The sequence below is a fragment of the Dendrobates tinctorius genome, unplaced genomic scaffold, assembly GCF_039654945.1.
Source record: "Dendrobates tinctorius isolate UK_male_01 unplaced genomic scaffold, ASM3965494v1 ptg000178l, whole genome shotgun sequence".
NCBI lineage: Eukaryota > Metazoa > Chordata > Amphibia > Anura > Dendrobatidae > Dendrobates > Dendrobates tinctorius.
Window position 1 is genome coordinate 1,604,679 of NW_027361845.1, and position 22,112 is coordinate 1,626,790.

The 22,112-nt window shown below is 44.1% G+C and overlaps 1 protein-coding gene across 1 annotated transcript; it reads left to right on the plus strand.

Annotated features, from left to right (window-relative positions):
- Positions 1–2,374: 2,374 nt before the first annotated feature.
- LOC141054365 (uncharacterized) lies at positions 2,375–3,851 on the plus strand. Its single transcript, XM_073551690.1, has 2 exons — positions 2,375–2,414; positions 2,525–3,851. Exon 2 carries the CDS (start codon positions 2,760–2,762, stop codon positions 3,849–3,851), a length of 1,092 nt encoding a protein of 363 aa, XP_073407791.1. The 5' UTR covers positions 2,375–2,414; positions 2,525–2,759.
- The last annotated feature ends 18,261 nt before the right edge of the window (positions 3,852–22,112 follow it).

The following is a 22,112-nucleotide window of genomic DNA, read 5'->3' on the forward strand; positions in this document are numbered from 1 at the left end:
CAACGGGATGAAGACGTCTACCTGGATAATGAGCAGCTCATCAGCCTGGTCCAGGAGCGTGCGCCGTTGTGGGACAGCCGTGACCGGCTGTACAAGGACAATGTGGTGACCCGGCGGCTATGGAATGAGGTGGCCGCAGCGTTGATGGATGGCTGGGACAGCGCCACAGCATCCTCCAAAAAGGCGTTTAGTGAGTATTTCCCTGCTCTGTATTGTGCCGCAGTGACTGTTGTCCTTGACGGCACTGTTGGGTTTCGTGCTAGGTATATTCTAGCAGGAAACCCAACAGTGTCATCGGGCTCTACAGTGACTGCTTTGAGTATTGTATTGCTATATTGTGCCGCAGTGACTGTTGTCCTTGACGGCACTGTTGGGTTTCGTGCTAGGTATATTCTAGCAGGAAACCCAACAGTGTCATCGGGCTCTACAGTGACTGCTTTGAGTATTGTATTGCTATATTGTGCCGCAGTGACTGTTGTCCTTGACGGCACTGTTGGGTTTCGTGCTAGGTATATTCTAGCAGGAAACCCAACAGTGTCATCGGGCTCTACAGTGACTGCTTTGAGTATTGTATTGCTATATTGTGCCGCAGTGACTGTTGTCCTTGACGGCACTGTTGGGTTTCGTGCTAGGTATATTCTAGCAGGAAACCCAACAGTGTCATCGGGCTCTACAGTGACTGCTTTGAGTATTGTATTGCTATATTGTGCCGCAGTGACTGTTGTCCTTGACGGCACTGTTGGGTTTCGTGCTAGGTACAGTATATTCTAGCAGGAAACCCAATAGTGTCATCGGGCTCTACAGTGACTGCTTTGAGTATTGTATTGCTATATTGTGCCGCAGTGACTGTTGTCCTTGACGGCACTGTTGGGTTTCGTGCTAGGTATATTCTAGCAGGAAACCCAACAGTGTCATCGGGCTCTACAGTGACTGCTTTGAGTATTGTATTGCTATATTGTGCCGCAGTGACTGTTGTCCTTGACGGCACTGTTGGGTTTCGTGCTAGGTATATTCTAGCAGGAAACCCAACAGTGTCATCGGGCTCTACAGTGACTGCTTTGAGTATTGTATTGCTATATTGTGCCGCAGTGACTGTTGTCCTTGACGGCACTGTTGGGTTTCGTGCTAGGTATATTCTAGCAGGAAACCCAACAGTGTCATCGGGCTCTACAGTGACTGCTTTGAGTATTGTATTGCTATATTGTGCCGCAGTGACTGTTGTCCTTGACGGCACTGTTGGGTTTCGTGCTAGGTACAGTATATTCTAGCAGGAAACCCAACAGTGTCATCGGGCTCTACAGTGACTGCTTTGAGTATTGTATTGCTATATTGTGCCGCAGTGACTGTTGTCCTTGACGGCACTGTTGGGTTTCGTGCTAGGTACAGTATATTCTAGCAGGAAACCCAACAGTGTCATCGGGCTCTACAGTGACTGCTTTGAGTATTGTATTGCTATATTGTGCCGCAGTGACTGTTGTCCTTGACGGCACTGTTGGGTTTCGTGCTAGGTATATTCTAGCAGGAAACCCAACAGTGTCATCGGGCTCTACAGTGACTGCTTTGAGTATTGTATTGCTATATTGTGCCGCAGTGACTGTTGTCCTTGACGGCACTGTTGGGTTTCGTGCTAGGTATATTCTAGCAGGAAACCCAACAGTGTCATCGGGCTCTACAGTGACTGCTTTGAGTATTGTATTGCTATATTGTGCCGCAGTGACTGTTGTCCTTGACGGCACTGTTGGGTTTCGTGCTAGGTATATTCTAGCAGGAAACCCAACAGTGTCATCGGGCTCTACAGTGACTGCTTTGAGTATTGTATTGCTATATTGTGCCGCAGTGACTGTTGTCCTTGACGGCACTGTTGGGTTTCGTGCTAGGTATATTCTAGCAGGAAACCCAACAGTGTCATCGGGCTCTACAGTGACTGCTTTGAGTATTGTATTGCTATATTGTGCCGCAGTGACTGTTGTCCTTGACGGCACTGTTGGGTTTCGTGCTAGGTACAGTATATTCTAGCAGGAAACCCAACAGTGTCATAGGGCTCTACAGTGACTGCTTTGAGTATTGTATTGCTATATTGTGCCGCAGTGACTGTTGTCCTTGACGGCACTGTTGGGTTTCGTGCTAGGTATATTCTAGCAGGAAACCCAACAGTGTCATCGGGCTCTACAGTGACTGCTTTGAGTATTGTATTGCTATATTGTGCCGCAGTGACTGTTGTCCTTGACGGCACTGTTTTTTTTTTCCCCAACAGTGGACAAAGTCCGAACACGTTGGCGTTCGATCAAGGACCGCTTCAACAGTGATGTTCGTGCTGAGGGCCAGGTTCGCAGTGGATCTGCGTCAAGGACCAGAACTAGATACCATCACTATCACGCGTTGCAGTTCCTAAGACCGGTCCTTGCCACGAGATCGTAAGTATTATAAATTTTGGGTTTTTATTTTTATTAATCTGTGTTTTTCTAATCCACAGCTGATGCTTCTTGTAAAGGCATGGTAGTAATGATTTTCCTTTCTTCCACAGCACCTGGAGCAGCACCCTGCAACCTGGCCCTGGAGCGGTCCTTCCTCGGACGTCCTCTGACCCGTCCCAGCCATCCGACAGCTATGAAGCACCTTGCAGGTCAGCCACACACACAGCTGGTGACCAGGAAGCTGGGCCATCAGGTGTTCCCCTGTCCCAGGTCTCTGCCACTGGTTATGCGGGCACTACCCGCCAGAGGCAGAGGGCCTTGGACAGGAATGTCTTGCCCGAGTTTATGCATTTGAGCGAGGCCTTTAATTCCAGCCTCAAGTCGCTGTCCGACAGAGTTGAAAGCGGTTTTGCACTCATGGAACGTGGTTTTAACCACTTTGAACACCGCTTCAATTCTGTAGAACAGCGCCTTGACCGTCTGGAGGCCGATCTCAACAGACCAGCACACCATTTTTTTAGTAAGATTGAAAAGGGCATGGCGGAACACCTTAGTCCTGAGCAACAGCTGAATGTGCTGCAGGCCTGCAACAATGCTTTCTTGCAGGCTATGCAGCATAATCGGTACGGTCAGCAGTCAGTGGTGTCATTTCCACCTGTGCCACCATTGACTCGCTTCACCTCACTACCGACTTGTGCTGCATACCACTGCATGGACACCTCTATTCAAAGCCAGGACACCCACCGTTACACCACCACAAGTCTGAGTGCAGCTGGTCACTTCACCGACACCACCATGGCAAGCACTGCTCCTGTCTGGAGCACCACCGCCACTCCCATGCATGCATGGAGCTCAGCCACCACTAGGCAAACATGGAACAGCCCTGCCACTACAACAACATGTAGTAGCCCTGCCACCACCACTCCGCAAACCTGGACCATCACTGCCGCCACCAGTCCTCCTGCAAGGACGAGCACTGCCAACCAAGAGCAGCAGCAGCAGCCACCTCAGCAGCAGCAGCAGCCACCTCAGCAGCAGCCACCTCAGCAGCAGCCACCTCAGCAGCAGCAGCCACCTCAGCAGCAGCAGCAGCCACCTCAGCAGCAGCAGCAGCCACCTCAGCAGCAGCCACCCCAGCAGACGGGGGACCTACACTCAATATTTGCCCCAAGTTCAAGGCGAAATCAATCAAGGCGGGCATTGGGCCAAAGTCGGTCCAGGCACACAAGCCTACGGCGACATGCCATTACAACAAATGTACCTGAACAGATTTCCTCTCCTCCAAGTGTTCCTAGTTTAATTCCCTTAACTGGACTACCTTCCCCCACAAGTTTTGTTGCCCCTTCCCCTCAAACACCGTCTTCAACTGCAAGTGTTGCATATTCCCTGCACACACCCAAATTGAAACCATCTGCCCCCAAACGCCGGAAAAAATAATTTTTTGGTTTATTTTTGTGATTAAAAATAAATTTACATTTGTGGTTCACCATTACAAAGTTTCATTAATGTTGTTTGCGCTGCTCACACACACTGATGGGTAAATACATGTTAAAAACCAACCCAAGGCCTAGTATAGTCATATGTGAAATAACACGGACTAGTATAGTCATACCAAGGCCTAGTGTAATAACTCGAGTTTTACCAACTTGGATCTGGTTTCATGAAAAACAAAAAGTTGAAACTTGTCTAAAAAATAAGTTTCTTTCTTAAAAAGTTTCACCAGTTTGTTTTTTGTGAAACAAGATGCTAGTTGGTAAAAATCGAGTTATTACAGTAGGCCTTGGTATGACTATACTAGGCCGTGGTATTTCACATGACTATACTAGTAGGCCCAAGGCCTACTATACTCATATTTGAAATACCACGGCCTAGTATAGTCATTCCAAGGCCTAGTGTAATAACTCTAGTTTTAACAACTAGAATCTGGTTTCATGAAAAACAAACTGTTGAAACTTGTCAAGTTTCACCAGTTTGTTTTTCGTGAAACAAGATCCTAGTTGGTAAAAATCGAGTTATTACAGTAGGCCTTGGTATGACTATACTAGGCCGTGGTATTTCACATATGACTATACTAGTAGGCACAAGGCCTACTATACTCATATTTTAAATACCACGGCCTAGTATAGTCATTCCAAGGCCTAGTGTAATAACTCTAGAAACTTGTCTATTTATACACTACCACAATTTTAAATAAAAGTTGGAATTGAGCTGATTACATTCATCCACTCAATGCTGACTTGTATTCCCCATTGACTTTCATTGGGTGGGGTTGGGTTTTGAGGGTTGGATTTTGAAAAAATCACATACTTTTTTTTCAACTAGTTTGACAATTTTCTCTTGAAAAAAATTGGTTTCCTGATTCATGGCCTGCAGCTTTGCTCGTTCCAATATATTTCACGCAGACTAGCAATGCTGCATTTTAACTCATATGTGTATTTACCTGCCCAGGTGTGTGAACATCAAAAAATTCAGTTATACATGGGAAGTTTTTTATTTAATTGGATTTTAAAAAATATAGTGCACTCAGTAATGGTATCAAATAAGGTTTTTTATTACCATAAACAAACAAAAACATTACACCATTTCATCTTGCCAGTGCACCCGTCCTACATCAGAAATAAAGTAGGCCGCAAATTGGTCCCTCATTTGGCCAACTTCAACGGATGACCTGAGAGTGTGCTGAGTGAATTCAGGCAATGGGTTAGGAGCATCATCGTCCAGTTCAAAGGTCGGGTGCTCTTTAGCCATCACAAAGTTATGTAGAACCACACAGGCCTTCACCACCTCATCGACTGTTTCAAGTTTAAGATTAATGGCCGTGCCCAGAATTCGCCATCTGGAGACAAGAATCCCAAAAGCACACTCGACAGTTCTTCTGGCCCTGGTCAGCCTGTAATTAAATATTTTTTTGGTGTGGTCCAAGTCCCGGCTGGAGTAGGGTTTCAGTAAGTTTCCGCACATTTGAAAAGCCTCATCGCCAACCATTACAAAGGGCAGTGGCGGAGCTTCGGTGTGAGGAAGAGGCCGTGGCATAGGGAAATTAAATTGGTTGCCATACAACCTCCGGCCCATGTCTGAGTTTTTAAAAGCCTGTGAGTCATTACCACGGCCAAATGCTCCAATGTCCACTGCTACAAACATACATCCGGCATCCGCAATGGCCATGAGTACTATTGAAAAGTACTTTTTGTAATTATAGTACTCAGATCCCGTTCTTTTGGGTTTGATGATCCGTATGTGTTTACCATCAACAGCTCCCAAACAGTTGGGAAAATTGCATACTGTCCAGAATTTGTCAGCAATTTCCATCCACTTTTCAGCGGTGGGCAGGGGCAGAAATTCTGGACAAAGAACATTCCAGAGAGCCCGGCAGGTGTCAGCAACAATTCCAGACAAGGTAGAGATTCCAATACGGTACTGGAAGTGTAGTGAAGATAGGGTTTCTCCAGTCGCCAGGAATCTGTGAACAGACAAAGAAGTAAAATTAATATTTATGTATATTATTTTAAAAAACTATAAAATAAAATATTAGTACATTCATGAAAACTAATTACCCAAGGTTTTGAATACTAAATTTAAAAAAAAAACATCAGACCGCACCCCTTGGTTTAATATTACATACCGTAATGTCACCAGTAGCCGTTCCTCAGGAGGAATCGCACGACGGAGCTGTGTGTCCTGTCTCCGGATGGATTGTTGGACACGAGCAAGCAAATCCCTGAAACTTTCTTGGGACATCCGGATATAATCTATAAATTTCTCCGGGTTTGCCTGGAGCTCGCTGTAGAGGGTGTGGTATGCCCCACGGCTCTCCCGGAGTTCAACAATCGGATGTATCCACATACGCCGCCGCTGCCATCTTCGCTCCCTCTCTCTCTTCCTTTGTTCATGGCAAGCAACTGCATACGCCTGAGCCATCGCGATGTCCAAATCCAAGTTGAAGTGAAAACTCTTCAAGCGCAGATCCATGGTCACGAGAAGAATCAAGCAAATGTGAAGAATACTGTAGACAGGGTCTATATATTAACATACCACACCCACAATGAAGTCCCATTGGTCTTGTGTGTTGTTGAATGTTTTTTTTTCTTTTTTGGGGGGTTTTTCCAAAATCTGTAAAAAACCGCAAACGCACAAAAAACGCATACAAACGCACAAAAATGCTGCGTTTTTTTCCTGCATGCGCATGAAAATGCTTGAAAAAAAGGCAGCGTTTGTATGCATTTGTATGCGTTTTTTCAATGCGTTTTTTTGCGGGAAAAACGCGCTGCAAAAAAAAGCAAGTGTGAAACAGGCCTTAGACATTTAACCAGCATGCACTTGCAAGCGTGGACACAACACCAAACCTCAAGTGCCACATGTGCAACTGATCACAAAGAAGGTAGTCAGCAACGCTACATTGTTTCCCCCACTGTAAGCCCACCGGTTAGCACAGCAGCAAATGTTGAGGTGTCGTTGCAAGGCCACAGCAGTCAGGGAATCCCACTGTTATATCAACGAAATACTGAATCTAGGCCATCAGAAAGAACACCAACTCCATCACCATCATCAACCCTCTCTCAGTCCGCCCTGTCCACCGCTACTTCCACCATATGCAGCTCTCAAGTCCAGCTCACCCTCCCAGACACTATGAGTAGGTCAAGAAAGTACTCAGTCTCTCATCCGCGTACACTGGGTTTGAACGCCCACATTGCCAAACTAATCTCGTTTGAGATGATGCCCTATCGGTTGGTGGAAAGCGCAGCTTTCCGCGAACTCATGGCCTATGCAGTACCACGCTATGACCTACCCAGTCACCACTTCTTCTCTCACAAAGCCATCCCAGCCCTCCACCATCATGTGAAAGACCGCATTGTCCATGCACTCAAGCAGTCAGTGAGTGGAAAGGTGCACCTCACAACTGATGCATGGTCCAGTCGGCATGGCCAGGGCCGTTACGTGTCCATCACTGCGCACTGGGTTAATGTGGTGGATGCAGGGTCCACAGGGGACAGCGGTGGTGGGACAGTGCTGCCTAGCCCACGGTATAGGAAACAGTTGGCTGTAGGCGTTCCACCCTCCTCCTCCTCCTCCTCCAGAAGCAAAAGCTCGTCCACAGAGCGCAGTCGTACGAGCACTCCATCTGCAGCTGCCACTGTTGCACACGAGGTGTCCCCCTATCGAGCAGCTAGTGGAAAGCGTCAGCAGGCTGTGTTGCAGATAATGTGTTTGGGCGACAGACACACCGCCGAGGTGCTGGCCAAGTACTTGAAGCGACAAGCTGAGTCATGGCTGGGCAGTGTACATCTTGAGGCAGGCAAGGTAGTTAGTGATAACGGCCGTAATTTTGTGGCAGCCATATCCCTTTCAAAACTCAGCCACATACCTTGCTTGGCTCACACCTTGAACCTAGTGGTGCAGTGCTTCCTCAAAAATTATCCGGAGTTACACGGCCAGGCACTTTGAGAGCAGACATGGAGTTGACAGGTGTGCAGTGGTCGAAGCTGAAAGACCTCTGTAAAGTCCTTCAGTGTTTTGAGGAATGCACACGGCTGGTAAGCGCAGACGACGCCATCCTAAGCATGAGCATCCCACTTATGCGTCTGCTCATGCAAACTTTGACGCACCTTAAGGAGCAGGCGTCTGCAGCCAATGTTGACGAGGAGGAAGAGGTGGAGGGAATCCTTGATGACATTCAGCCATTGTCTGCTCAGGGACCTCTCCTGGACGAGTTGGAGGAAGAAGAGGAGGAGGATGATGATGGGGATGATTACTTAGGGGAGGAGGATGCATCTCGTGGGGCAAGTGAAAATGTTGGTGTGGCAAGGTCTGGTACAGGGTTTGTGCGTGACTGGAGAGATGTGGATTTGCCAGAAAGTGCTCCTCCAACCAGCACTCGCAGTGCATCATTGACACCGGGAACATTGGCCCACATGTCAGATTATGCCTTGCGGATCCTAAAAAGGGACCCCCGCATTGCCAAAATGATGAACGATGACGACTACTGGTTGGCCAGCATCCTGGATCCACGCTATAAAGGCAAATTACAAAACATCATGCCACAGGAGAACCTTGACCTAATATTGGCTAATAAACAAGCAACTCTGGTAAATCGGTTGCTTGAGGCATTCCCAGCACACAGCAGCAGTGATGGTTCTCACACGAGCCGTATGGCCCGGGGCCAGCTTGGCAGAGGTGTTCATGGTGCACACAGCAGAAGTGGCGTTGGAGACAGGGGTTTCATGACAATATTGTGGACTGATTTTTCAAGTACCGCTCACACAACTGGTAATACAGCATCGATGGAAAGTGACAGGAGACAGCAGTTGTCAACTATGGTTACAAACTACTTTTCCTCCCATATCGATGTTCTCCCACACAGGTCATTCCCCTTTGACTATTGGGCTGCTAAACTGGACACCTGTCCTGAATTGGCACAATATGCCTTACAGGAGCTCGCTTGCCCAGCTGCAAGTGTGCTATCGGAAAGAGTCTTCAGTGCAGCTGGATCAATCCTGACAGAAAAAAGGACCCGTCTGTCAACCCAAAATGTGGATGATCTAACCTTCATTAAAATGAACCACGCATGGGTTTCCAAGGATTTTGTCCCACCTTCCCCTGATGACACATAGGGTGACAGAAAAATGGCTTGCTTTGGTCCACCTCTTCCTGGGACTTCACCTATTTCGCCTTTTGCATCAGCTGAATGTCCAACATCAACATATGCCACTTTCTAAAACTCCCTAACTGTGCTGCCTCCCCCCCATGGCCGGGGTCACCACCTAGCGCACGACACCGTGCGAGTGCCATTGCCCTGGACAGGTGGGTAGGCCGACTCTTGGGCACGGTCACTGGCACAGGGTCCCTCATAGTGCAATCAAGTGTCTCTGACGGTGGTGGTGCACATCCGCCGTCAGACACACCGCCGTACTATGAGGGGCCCAGTGCCAGTACCGACGCCCACGAGTGGGCCCCCCTTGCTTGGGCAGGGCCCCAGCATTTGCAATCTTTACCTCTCCCTGCTCCTCCGCTGTGTAGTCTGGGCCGTCAAATCCATACTGTGCCTGACACCGTCTGAGCCTGCCTCCTGATGTATAGACATATCTTTTGAATGTGTACGCTATCCATACATGTTATCCGGGGATGCGGTACCCTTTCTCACCTTTGTGCAATCATGTGCAAGCCCTACTGGGCCTAACACCGTCTGAGCCTGCCTCCTGATGTATAGACATATCTTTTGAATGTGTACGCTATCCATACATGTTATCTGGGGATACGGTACCCTTTCTCACCTTTGTGCAATCACTTGCAAGCCATACTGGGCCTTACACCATCTGAGCCTGCCTCCTGATGTATAGACATATCTTTTGAATGTGTACGCTACCCATACATGTTATCCGGAGATACGGTACCTTTTCTCACCTTTGTGCAATCACTTGCAAGCCATACTGGGCCTTACACCGTCTGAGCCTGCCTCCTGATGTATAGACATATCTTTTGAATGTGTACGCTATCCATACATGTTATCCGGGGATACGGTACCCTTTCTCACCTTTGTGCAATCACTTGCAAGCCATACTGGGCCTTACACCGTCTGAGCCTGCCTCCTGATGTATAGACATATCTTTTGAATGTGTACGCTATCCATACATGTTATCCCGGGATACGGTACCCTTTCTCACCTTTGTGCAATCACGTGCAAGCCATACTGGGCCTAACACCGTCTGAGCCTGCCTCCTGATGTATAGACATATCTTTTGAATGTGTACGCTATCCATACATGTTATCCGGGGATACGGTACCCTTTCTCACCTTTGTGCAATCACTTGCAAGCCATACTGGGCCTTACACCGTCTGAGCCTGCCTCCTGATGTATAGACATATCTTTTGAATGTGTACGCTATCCATACATGTTATCCGGGGATACGGTACCCTTTCTCACCTTTGTGCAATCACGTGTAACCCATACTGGGCGTGAGAACGGCTGGCGAGCTGTTAAGCAAGCTACAGCACCTGTGGTTTGCACACGTAAGTTTTTCATTTTTTTCAGGAATGACGGTTAGGCCTAATTCCGGAACTGCGGTTGACCTGCACTTACTGGGAAATCATCGTTCGCGAGTAATAATTGTAATCAGTGATCCCCATCACTAACGTTGTTCAGCGGGTTATCTGCACCTGTAAGCGACAAACGCTGGCCTTTTCAGTGTAGCGCACATGCAGCCACGGACATGTAAGGGCATGACACACCAGTTATTGGCCAATCTCATGTGCCAGAGCCTCACGTGTCCCTCTAGTAAGCCGGACTCGGACCGCAGGGCATGACGGAGTCTCGTTCGTTAACAGAATTAAGCTTGCTATGTGTGCATCTGTTCTGTAGCTGGCATGGTTGAGGTTGCCTGTGTTGAGTCAAATTACGCCGTTGGCTCCACTCCTGGTGGTGCCCTTCTGGACATTCCTTTAAGGTTCAGCTTTGCAACCATACTGCCCACGTAAACCAAACACTTTGCCTTCATGAACGCTGTTTGGAGGGTCATGACTCGTGGGAATAACGCCGCCCAATCAGTTAACCTGCTAGAGAGATCCTTCCTTGCTCCCAAGCATGACATCACACTCCCTAGGAAGAAGGTAATGCCACTGTGGCGACCGTACTCCTGGGGGCGACACAAGTGCACTGATGCCCAGCCACTGCTCGATGAATCTGCTGGTACATTGACCCAGACCACTACATTCCCCTCGCACGCTACCCGGCCTGAATCTGACCCTGATGAAACTCAGGTTACCCTCCCCATATACAGTTCCATCTTACACGGTGACAAAGAGGAAGCTGCAGATGAAAGTGCAGGTTCGGCCCACCCGCCATCAGACACACCACCGTACTATCAGGGGCCCTGTGCCAGTGCCGTCGCCAACGAGTGGGCCCCCCTGCTTGCTCAGGATCACAGCACTTGCAAGGTTGAAATACTGTGCAGTGAGATGGAAGATGGGGACGACGAGGAGTCCAGACAAGTACAGGGATTCCCTAGCGAGGAGACTTATTTCATTGTTTTCAATGTTGGGACAGCAATTTTTGGGGAGCACTATACTCTGGAGAATGATAGATGGGGCCCACCATACACTGGAACAATCCAACGGTGGACATCAGACACTGGAGCAGCATTTACAGGGCCCATTATACACTAGAGCATTAGAAATGGGGCCCATTATGTTTGGAGCATTATTTGGGCCCATAAGACAGTGGATCTTCATCCATGGGGACCAACATATACAGTGGGAAAAAAGTATTTAGTCAGCCAGCAATAGTGCAAGTTCCACCACTTAAAAAGATGAGAGGCGTCTGTAATTTACATCATAGGTAGACCTCAACTATGGGAGACAAACTGAGAAAAAAAAATCCAGAAAATCACATTGTCTGGTTTTTTGTTTCCCCCCACAGTCGGGATGAGTGAGAGTCCATCAGCTGTTATGGAAGTTGACATGATTGCTGTTTTTGTGTCACCTAGCACAACACATATTTCTCAATCCACCATAACGTCTCTACCAGCACCTCACTCACAGTCCAGCAGTTTGTCATGTTCATCCTACTGCACCTTCTCTCAGCACAGCAGCCAGCCCTTGGTCCTCAGTTGTGGTCATGTAAAATACATTTTCCTCCAACATGTGCCAAAGCTAAGAGCTTTAACTCCACCATCTTCAATCTGATGGCCATGGAAATGCTGCCTTTCCTGGTAAATTCAGGTGGTTTCAGAAAATTGATGGCTGTCGCAGTCCCCAATACCAGTTGCCATTACTTCTCTAAGAAAGCTGTGCCTGCACTGCACCAGCATGGCGCAGACATCATCAGTTCCTTGAAAAAATCTTTGTCTGCCAGGGTCCATGTCAGGGAAATATGAATTATTTCCTATTGTCCTAAGTATCCATACAGAGCTGCCTGCTCTTCCCCCATTGGATTGTGTAAAACCCAGTTCCTGCTGCATTCCCCACACATTACTGCCAGCCCCTTGAGTCTCTACTCTGTGAAATTCTATCCATTCCCCCTCCTTTCAGCCAAATGGTCACTTTTACTGCTCTGACAGAGTTAAGTGTGGATTTTTCTCTTCAAAACTCCTTTGTCTATCAGCCATCTTATTCCAGGTCGAATTCCATAACACACAATAATCCTAGAGACAGGGAAAATAGATATCCGGGATCAAGGTGATTGGAGCTACGCATGGCAAGGTTTTGTAGCCTTTAGGGCCATCAGAAACCTGGTAAATGCATTTCTGCCCCCCATAACACACAGACATGCTATGTTTGGTCTCAAAAGAATGATAAATTCACAGGTTAAAATGAAATGCCCCTAATAGACACCTTGTGAGCTTCCCAGCCAAAGATATGGAATGTAGAAGTGTTTTAATATTCTTGAAAAAGAGGAGTACCCCCTTGCATACAGCCCACCAGTGAAGTCAGCAAGGGAGGAGTTTCTAGGTCTGGGAGTAAAGCATAAAATCGAAATGCTCATTTGGGGAGGTGGTTAGATGCTGCAGAGTATGCTAGACCACATGCTGTGCTGCTGATCCATTTCTTTGAGACGTCTCTCCTCCCCTTTATCAACACATCATACCTGTATCTGAGATAGAGTAAGTTTCATATTTTAATCCCTTTTATTTCTAACTTTTTTAAAAAATATTGTATTTTGTCTCCTTTTTGTAATATCTTTTGCATTTTTGTAAACACTGCTGATATTTTCTGCAGTAAACTTATAAATTTACTAGTTTCGTTCTTTTTGCTCTATGGTCGAACCAACACGTACTCCGCGCAAAATCCTGCTTCCTTGGGTTGGTTTCTGACCCGATATAGGCTTTGGTATCAAACAAGGGACTGGTGGGAACGTGGCATCCTGGTGTTATCGGGGAACACTGGCAGTGACGAATCGCAGGTTTATGTGTGTATTCTCGGCTTGGGACTGGGGATACACATACCACCCTCACTTACAGAGTACCTGATAGCTAGTATATGACAAGGCTACTACTTATCCTAGGTGCAGTTGCTTGACTGACATGAGGGTAAGGGGAGTGACAAACTAATATTTGTGCCATCCGAGTGTGGCTAGAAAAAAATTGGAGGTATCATTGCTCCCAGCTAAGAAGACTTTTTCTGCTCGCTTAACCACCAGGTCATCATTGAAACTTCAATTTCAAGCTATAAATGCTGGGCTTAGACCCTGCTATTGTACCATTTGCAAATTTCTACAGTGTGTCAATTGCTGCCTCTTTTCATGGTGTCTGCTCCTAGTTTTAGCTGTTTGGGAAGCTTTTTGTCACCCCTTAAGGTGTTGTGTATATGTTTGGTTTGGCCTCCCAATGAATTTAATGGTGCTTGGGTACATTCGTCGAACCGTTTGGCGAACGTCTAAATGTTTGGCGAATCGAACCGAACCTTGAAAGGTTCACTCATCTCCAGGTACACAGTGGTACTGATTAATAAATATGTAAAACAAGCAGAAGAGTTGAGTTAAAAAAGTGTAATATAACAGCTTAAATAAATATAATGCTATCAAATAAATTTAATATTGTAAGATTAAATACTGTATTAAGTTTAAGCTGTGTGGTACTCGAGTGTCTCACATGAATATCCAGTAGGATTCTCAGTTTAGTAACTTGTGTTTGTAGTCACCCCATGGTAAGGTCTGTAAACTTTTTTTATGCCTGAGAACTTAAAGCCAGTTACATCTCCTTTATGGACGTTGGCAAAATGTTCAGAGACTGCAGATGTTGATATTGCCATGGGGTTAATTGCATCAGAAAGATGCCGTCTTATCCAAACTTTCGCTGGACCTGTAGTCAACGTATTGAGTTGTGCACTTAGTACACACTATTAAGTAAATGAGATTTGCTATATTACAATTAATAAAATCATGTATTGGAAAACTCGACAAATTATATTTTGATTGGAATTTGTTTTTTGTACAAAGTCGCATCCTTACAATGATTGGTTCCACATTTAAAAAAACCTTGTGTGTTCAGCCATGTTTTCTGTATGTGAAAATTATTATATTTGATACTAAAAAGGCTGGTAGACAATATGGAGACTAACAAGGTTGCTTTTTTGGCGGCAAAGCGTATATCATTGTTTAACTTTTGTTTTAGTTTATCGTCCTGCTATATTCAATCCTAAATGTAACAATGGAGTAATTGTTTTTTGTTTCAATGTTTTTCTGTTTTGTGCCCAATAGGGTTTTACGATCTATGTTTATGTTGGATACAATTTTGTGTGCTTTTGTAAAGCACCATTTAGGGTACCCTCTATAGTCTTTGACATGTTTTTTCTGACACTTCCATAAATGTATTTTCATCAGAATAATTTAGTTTATTTCTGATCAATTCTCCAAATGGGTTTTTTTTTTAGTATGTGGAGGATGGCATGATTGTGCTGTCAAAATGGAGGTGCTCTCTGTAGGTTTTCAATAAGGTCACATCTTTTACTCCTTAAATTATTCACAGATAATTGTAGGTCCAAAAAATGTATACTATTTTTCTGGAAGGAATATGTAAATTTAAGATTAAAATTGTTGTCATTAATATATTTCACAAATGCTTCCGCCTCATCCTGTGTGTCCCTCCACACCAGGAGGACATCATCAATAAAACGCCCGTAACACATTATTTTGTTACTATGAGCATTGTAATCATTGTATAAAAATAATTCCTCCCATTTTGACATGATAATATTTGCCAAAGATGGACAGAATTTGGCACCCATGCCTACTCCAGTTTTCTGCAGGAAATACAGATTGTCAAAACTAAAATAGTCGTGATTAAGAAGAAAATTCACAGCAGACAGCAAAAATTCTTTGGTTTCAATATTATAGGAGTTAAAAGTGTCCAGCTGGTAAAATACACAAGAAAGGACAATGGAATATGGGATAGAAAGATAAAACCCTACCATGTCATATGAGAACCATGTGTATTCTTCTAACCATGGAAAGTTGTCAAAAACAGTGGTGACATATTTTGTATCTTTAATGTGTCTGGTAATATCTTAAACTTAAGACTGTAGGTAGTGATCCACCCATACTCCTATTCTTTCTTCCAATGATCCTATGCCTGCCACTATAGTCTTTAAGGGTGGTGGGAAGATATTTTTATGGATTTTTGGGAGCAAATAATGTAAGGTTATGACAGGATGGTCAGTATAAAGATATTCAGCCTGTTTTTTCTTAATAGCTCCTATATGTACCTTCCTCAATTAAATTTAAGTAACCAAGTATATAGGAAGTAACACTCAACTAGATATATAATTGTATGATCCTAACAGGAAAATACCTAGGGACAGCTTCAAAAATTAGACATAAATCAAAAGAAAAAATGAAGCTATATGCCATAAAAATTACAAGATTTTTATTGAGACAATAGTAAAAATCACGTTAAAAAAAAAATACGGAATAGGGACAAAATATGCAAAAGTCACTCATTCAAGGTAATGAAATGTTGATAAGAAGAAATAGATCAATAATATTAATCCAAATACAAGAAAGCCTATAAAAAATGTAAGAAAAATTTGGGGGAAAAGCCTCGTTAAATAAGTGTCATAGGCTAAAGATGGTCATGAATAGATACAATTTAGAATTCTGAATACAAAAAAAGACCCTCCTGAAGAATATTATATTTTAAAGGTCCCATAATGAAATGTATAACAGTGAAGGTATCATAAAAGATGAGAGAAAAATATGGCTCAAAGCAACAGTGAGCAAGGAAAAGTGTACCAAGCAAAAAGCCTTGATATAATACAACAGATCAAAGTGACTCAAATATTAAGAAATGTGCAAAGGAGGTATATCTCTACATTACCTTAAGCAGTGGCGGTATCCCGACGTGCATATCGCATGTTGCTTTTTCGAGGGGAGTGTATAGCAGAGAGAGGATGTGGTGGCTTTATATATCGTGTTCAATATCATGGGTGGCAGCGGTAGGAGTGCGGCGCTTCCGCCGGCAGGACCTGCCTGACGTCATCGCGGGTCAGCGTCACATGATGCCAGGCCTCAACCCCTCTCAACGCGTCAGAGAAGGTGGTGGCGGTACAGGCAGCAATCAAGATGCATCTCCCAGGAGATGTGGAGGCTGGAAGCTGACAGGAGTGCACACCGCCAGAGAGTGATGCGGATGCGAGAAGTAAGAAAAGAGCATAAAGCATGCGCAAAATAAGTGGAAAAAGAACAAGTATATACACAGAATAAGTGAAAAAATGTGCGTAAAGGAACTATGAAGAAAGAAAAATGGGAAGAAAAATACCAAATAAAAATAAGAAGAAAAATAACTAAAAAGATAAAGACTAAATAATAAAAAAAAAAATAAATGTGCTGAGGCGTGTACGTAGTGCAAAATAAGATAAGCATATTTATATGCAGTCATATAAGTCAATAGAAATATTATTCAAAGATATAGATGCATACTGCGAGAGCATCAAAAAGTGAATAGTGCATGTAACAATCGAAACATGATTTTAAAATATGAATGAGTGGAAAAAACGTGCTGTGCAAACATTAAATTTATCCATACATATGTGTCAATTACTATTTAAAAAAGAAGGTATTACGAAGTATACATAAAAAATATAAAAAGTGACTAGTGCTGAATAATAAAGCCACTGTAAAGTGGCTATGTGCTTATTAAAGATAAACTATGTAAATAAAGTGCTATAATGCAGGTAGAAAGTTCCTGGGATGAATATCTTCCAATGTTGATATTGTTCCAAAGAGTCCAATATCATCACATCTAGGTGCATCACATGATGGAGTATCAAGAATCAGCATCATGGATGAAGATGAATAAGTGTCACCGAAAGAAACATCAGGTCCAAGTAGCCACACCAATGGGAAATGTGACAGAAAACATTAAAAAATTTCTAGAATAAAGAGGAATGAAAAGAATTATTGTTAAAAACACGATAAAAACATAAAAATAAAGAAAAGGGACAAAGCTTAAAACTTCATTAAGACCAAAAGGTTGCATTGAATTAATTCTAGAGATCCATCGGGCCTCTAGTTGAGCTATCTTCCTCCATTCACCCCCTCTTAGATCAATAGGCACCCTATCAATGCCGGTGACCATCAGTAGATCAGCATGACAGTTGTGAAAGTTCTTAAAGTGTCTAGGCATTGGCTTCAAGCGTGATATGTCTACCACGTCACGTGCGATCAAAAGTATCTCGGTAATGCTCCCTTAACCTAGTCTTAAGTGCTCTGGATGTTAGGCCTATGTAAATGCTGGGACAGGGACAGAACGTATAGCAGACCACCCCTATCGTATTGCAGGTGTTGTGTTGGGTAATCGTAAAAACTTTCTTACCATCACTTGACTGGAAAGCAGTGGCGCGAGACATGTTGGGGCAGGAAATGCAACTACCACAAGTGTAAAAACCCCATTTTAGACCTTTTAATCCAAATGCTCTATCCACTTGTGAGCCATAGTAATAACTATGGACAAGTTGGCCCTGTATTGTTCAACATCTTTATCAATGATTTAAGGGCCTGTCACACCAAGCGATATCTCTAGCAATATCGCTATAACTTGTGACGTTATAGCGATATTGCTAGCGATATCGCTGTGTGTGATACTTACCTACAACCCGCTCCCCCGCTGGTTATCGCTGATCGCGCAAGAACGTCCTGGACCGTTTCTCGCCGTCAGCTTCCTGCGGCGCTTCCTGTGGAGAGACGAGCGACGAGCGTGGAGCCGGGCAGGAGGATGCAGGATCGCCTAGTGTGACAGGTAAGTAGCGACCCCCATCCCCAGTGATGTCGCTGGTGAGATCTGCCTGTGTGGCAGCTCACTAGCGACCACTTAGCGATGTACCAGCGATCCTGACCGCGTCATATCGCTGGTCGGGATCGCTGGTGCATCGCTAAGTGTGACAGTACCTTTAGATGAACAGAAAGATAGTGAGGAAAGATATCTATAAACAGAAAGATAGTGAGGAAACACTTAGCTAGCCTAAATGAATTCAAGTCTCCAGGTCCAGATGAATTACACCCCAGAGTACTGAAGGAGATAGCAGAAGAAATTTTTGAACCCCTCTCTATAATCTTTGAAAATTCTTGGAGAACAGGAGAAGTGCCAGAAGACTGGAGAAGAGCAAATGTTGTTCCTATCTTCAAAAAGGGGAAGAAGGTGGACCCAGGTAACTATAGGCCGGTGAGTCTGACTTCTATACCAGGAAAGATCTTTGAACAAATTATTAAACAACATGTATGTCAATACCTGGATAAGAATGAAGTGATTAAACAGAGTCAGCATGGGTTTGTAACTAATAAGTCATGTCAGACTAACTTAATTTCCTTCTATGACGGTATCACTGATTGGGTGGATCAAGGAAATGCTGTAGATATAGTATATCTTGACTTCAGCAAAGCATTTGACAAAGTCTCTCATACAATCCTTATTGAAAAAATGATTAAGTATGGAATGGACAAGGCAACTGTTAGGTGGATTCATAACTGGCTTAGTGATCGGACCCAAAGAGTGGTCGTAAATGGCTGCACATCCAGTTGGAAGAATGTCTCAAGTGGGGTACCACAGGGCTCTGTCCTGGGCCCTGTATTGTTCAACATCTTTATCAACGATTTAGATGAAGGCATTGAGGGTAAACTGATTAAATTTGCTGATGACACAAAGCTAGGAGGGATAGCTAATACTAGAGAAGAGAGAGAGAGGATTCAAAAAGATTTAAATAAACTGGAGAAGTGGGCAGCAACAAACAGAATGGTTTTTAACAGGGAGAAATGCAAAGTACTACATCTGGGCAATAAAAATGGAAAAAGCATATATAGAATGGGAGGAATAGGGCTAAGTGACAGCACATGTGAAAAAGACTTGGGTATACTAATAGATCACAGACTGAATATGAGTCAACAGTGTGATGCAGCAGCAAAAAAGGCAAATGCAATTCTAGGATGTATTAACAGAAGCATACAGTCTAGATCACGTGAAGTCATTATTTCCCTCTACTCCTCTTTGGTCAGACCTCATCTGGAATATTGTGTCCAGTTTTGGGCACCACATTTTAAAAAAGACATCAACAAACTGGAGCAAGTTCAGAAAAGAGCGACCAGAATGGTGACCGGTCTGCAAACCCTGTCTTATGAGGAAAGGTTGCAGGATTTGGGAATGTTTAGTTTGCAAAAGAGAAGACTGAGAGGAGACTTAATAGCTGTCTACAAATATCTAAAGGGCTGTCACATTGTAGAAGGATCAACTTTATTCTCATTTGCACAAGGAAAGACTAGAAGCAATGGGATGAAACTGAATGGGAGGAGACACAGATTAGATATTAGAAAAAACTTTTTGACAGTTAGAGTGATCAATGAGTGGAACAGGCTGCCACGAGAAGTGGTGAGTTCTCCTTCAATGGAAGTCTTCAAACAGAGGCTGGACAGACATCTGACTGGGATGATTTAGCGAATCCTGCTTTGAGCAGGGGGTTGGACCAGATGGCCCAGGAGGTCCCTTCCAACTCTACGATTCTATGATTCTATGATTCTATGAAGGAATTGAGAGTAAACTGATTAAATTTGATGATGACACAAAGCTAGGAGGGATGGCTAATACTAGAGAAGAGAGAGAGGATTCAAAAAGATATAAATAAACTGGAGCAGTGGGCAGAAACTAACAGAATGGTTTTTAACAGGGAAAAATGCAAAGTACTACATCTGGGCAATAAAACTGAAAAAAGCATATTCAGAATGGGAGGAATAAGGCTAAGCAACAGCACATGTGAAAAAGACTTCTGTATACTAATAGATCACAGACTGAATATGAGTCAACAGTGTGATGCAGCAGCAAAAAAGGCAAATGCAATTCTAGGATGTATTAACAGAAGCATACAGTTTAGATCACGTGAAGTCATTATTGCCCTCTACTCCTCTTTGGTCAGACCTCATCTGGAATACTGTGTCCAGTTTTGGGCGCCACATTTTAAAAAAGACATCAACAAACTGGAGCAAGTTCAGAAAAGAGTGACGAGAATGGTGACCGGTCTGCTAACCCTGTCTTATGAGGAAAGGTTGCAGGATTTGGGAATGTTTAGCTTGCAGAAGAGAACACTGAGTGGAGACTTAATAGCTGTCTACAAATATCTAAAGGGCTGTCACATTGTAGAAGGATCATCTTTATTCTCATTTGCACAAGGAAAGACTAGAAGCAATGGGATGAAACAGAATGGGAGGAGACACAGTTTAGATATTAGAAAAAACTTTTTGACAGAGTGATCAATGAGTGGAACAGGCTGCCGCGAGAGGTGGTGAGTTCTCCTTCAATAGAAGTCTTCGAACAGAGGCTGGACAGATATCTGTCTGGGATGATTTAGCGAATCCTGCTTTGAGCAGGGGGTTGGACCAGAGGGCCCAGGAGGTCTCTTCCAACTCTATGATTCTATTCTATTCTATTTTATTCTATTCTATTGAGATTGGACGATCTCCTATAAGTAATGGATGGCTGGTCAGGTAAGTATTTCGAAAGAGTGTTGTCCAGTTTAAGTATAGGCCAGTATTTATTTAAGGAGTCCTTCATCTCAGACCATCTACTATTACAGGTGGCAATGAATCTTACGCTAGATTCTTTAGCTGGCTTCTGACATGGTTGCAATAGATCAATGTGTTGGGCTTTTTCAGCTATTTTTTTACTTCATTTTATGCTTCTTCTAGAGTAGCCTTGTTCCTCAAACCTAGTGGAAGGAGGGATGCCTGCTCGATGAAGGATTGTTCATTAGAACAAATCCTCTTTATTCTCAAAAATTGTCCAGTCGGTATTCCATTAATAAGAGGCCTACTGTGCGATGAATTGGCATGAATGAGAGAATTAACTGCAGTTTCCTTCTGGAAAATGGTAGTTTGCAAAAAAACATTCTTGTCTCCTGAGATTTGAATATCCAGAAAGGCAATAGTATTCTTGCTATATTTGCATTTGAGTTTGATATTCAAGGCATTATTGTTCAAGATTTTCAAAAATTTGAGAAGGTCCTGTTCAGAGCCCTGCCAGATATGTAAGATGTCATCTATGTAGTGGACCCAGAAAAGGACCTTCTCAATGTATGCCACTAGCCTAGAAAAGAAAACATCTCTTTCCCATAAGCCACATAAAAAGATTTGCATAGGAAGATGCGAAGGTCGTCCCGATCATGGTGCCTTGCTTCTGGAGGTAGATGCTTTCCTTGAAAATGAAGAAGTTGTGTTCCAACGCAAACCTAAGGAGGGCTAGGAGGAATTCAGAAAAATCAAAATTGTAATCCGTCATGGCAAAAAAAGTTTTAACTGCTCTGATCCCATGATCATGATGTATAGAGGTATACAGGGATTCAACGTCCATAGTGACGATGCACATCTCGTCATCCCAAGGTATTGCAGACCCCTGATCCTATCCTCACAACTAGCAGTAGCCATGGAGCGTACCTACGATGATCCTAGACTCCTCGGCACAGCCAGAGAGCTAACTAAGCCTAAAGTAAGAAAGGGGAAATCTAAACTGCCCCACAGCAGACCCCAAAGGAATAGATAGCCTTCAAACATATATTGTCGGTGAAACAAGATGAAAACACAAACGCAGGCAGGAAAATAGACTGAGCAAAAGATGGGGCCCACACTGACTAGACAGAACAGAAAAGGAAAGACGCTGTCTGCAATCACGCAAAATACCCTGCAAAAAGTCCAACACGTCTGATGCAAAAAACACTGAAGTCGCACGACTTCGCCCA

Coding starts and splice junctions, on each gene's coding strand:
- LOC141054365 (XM_073551690.1), top strand. CDS start 2,760: ATGCATTTGAGCGAGGCCTTTAATTCCAGCCTCAAGTCGCTGTCCGAC.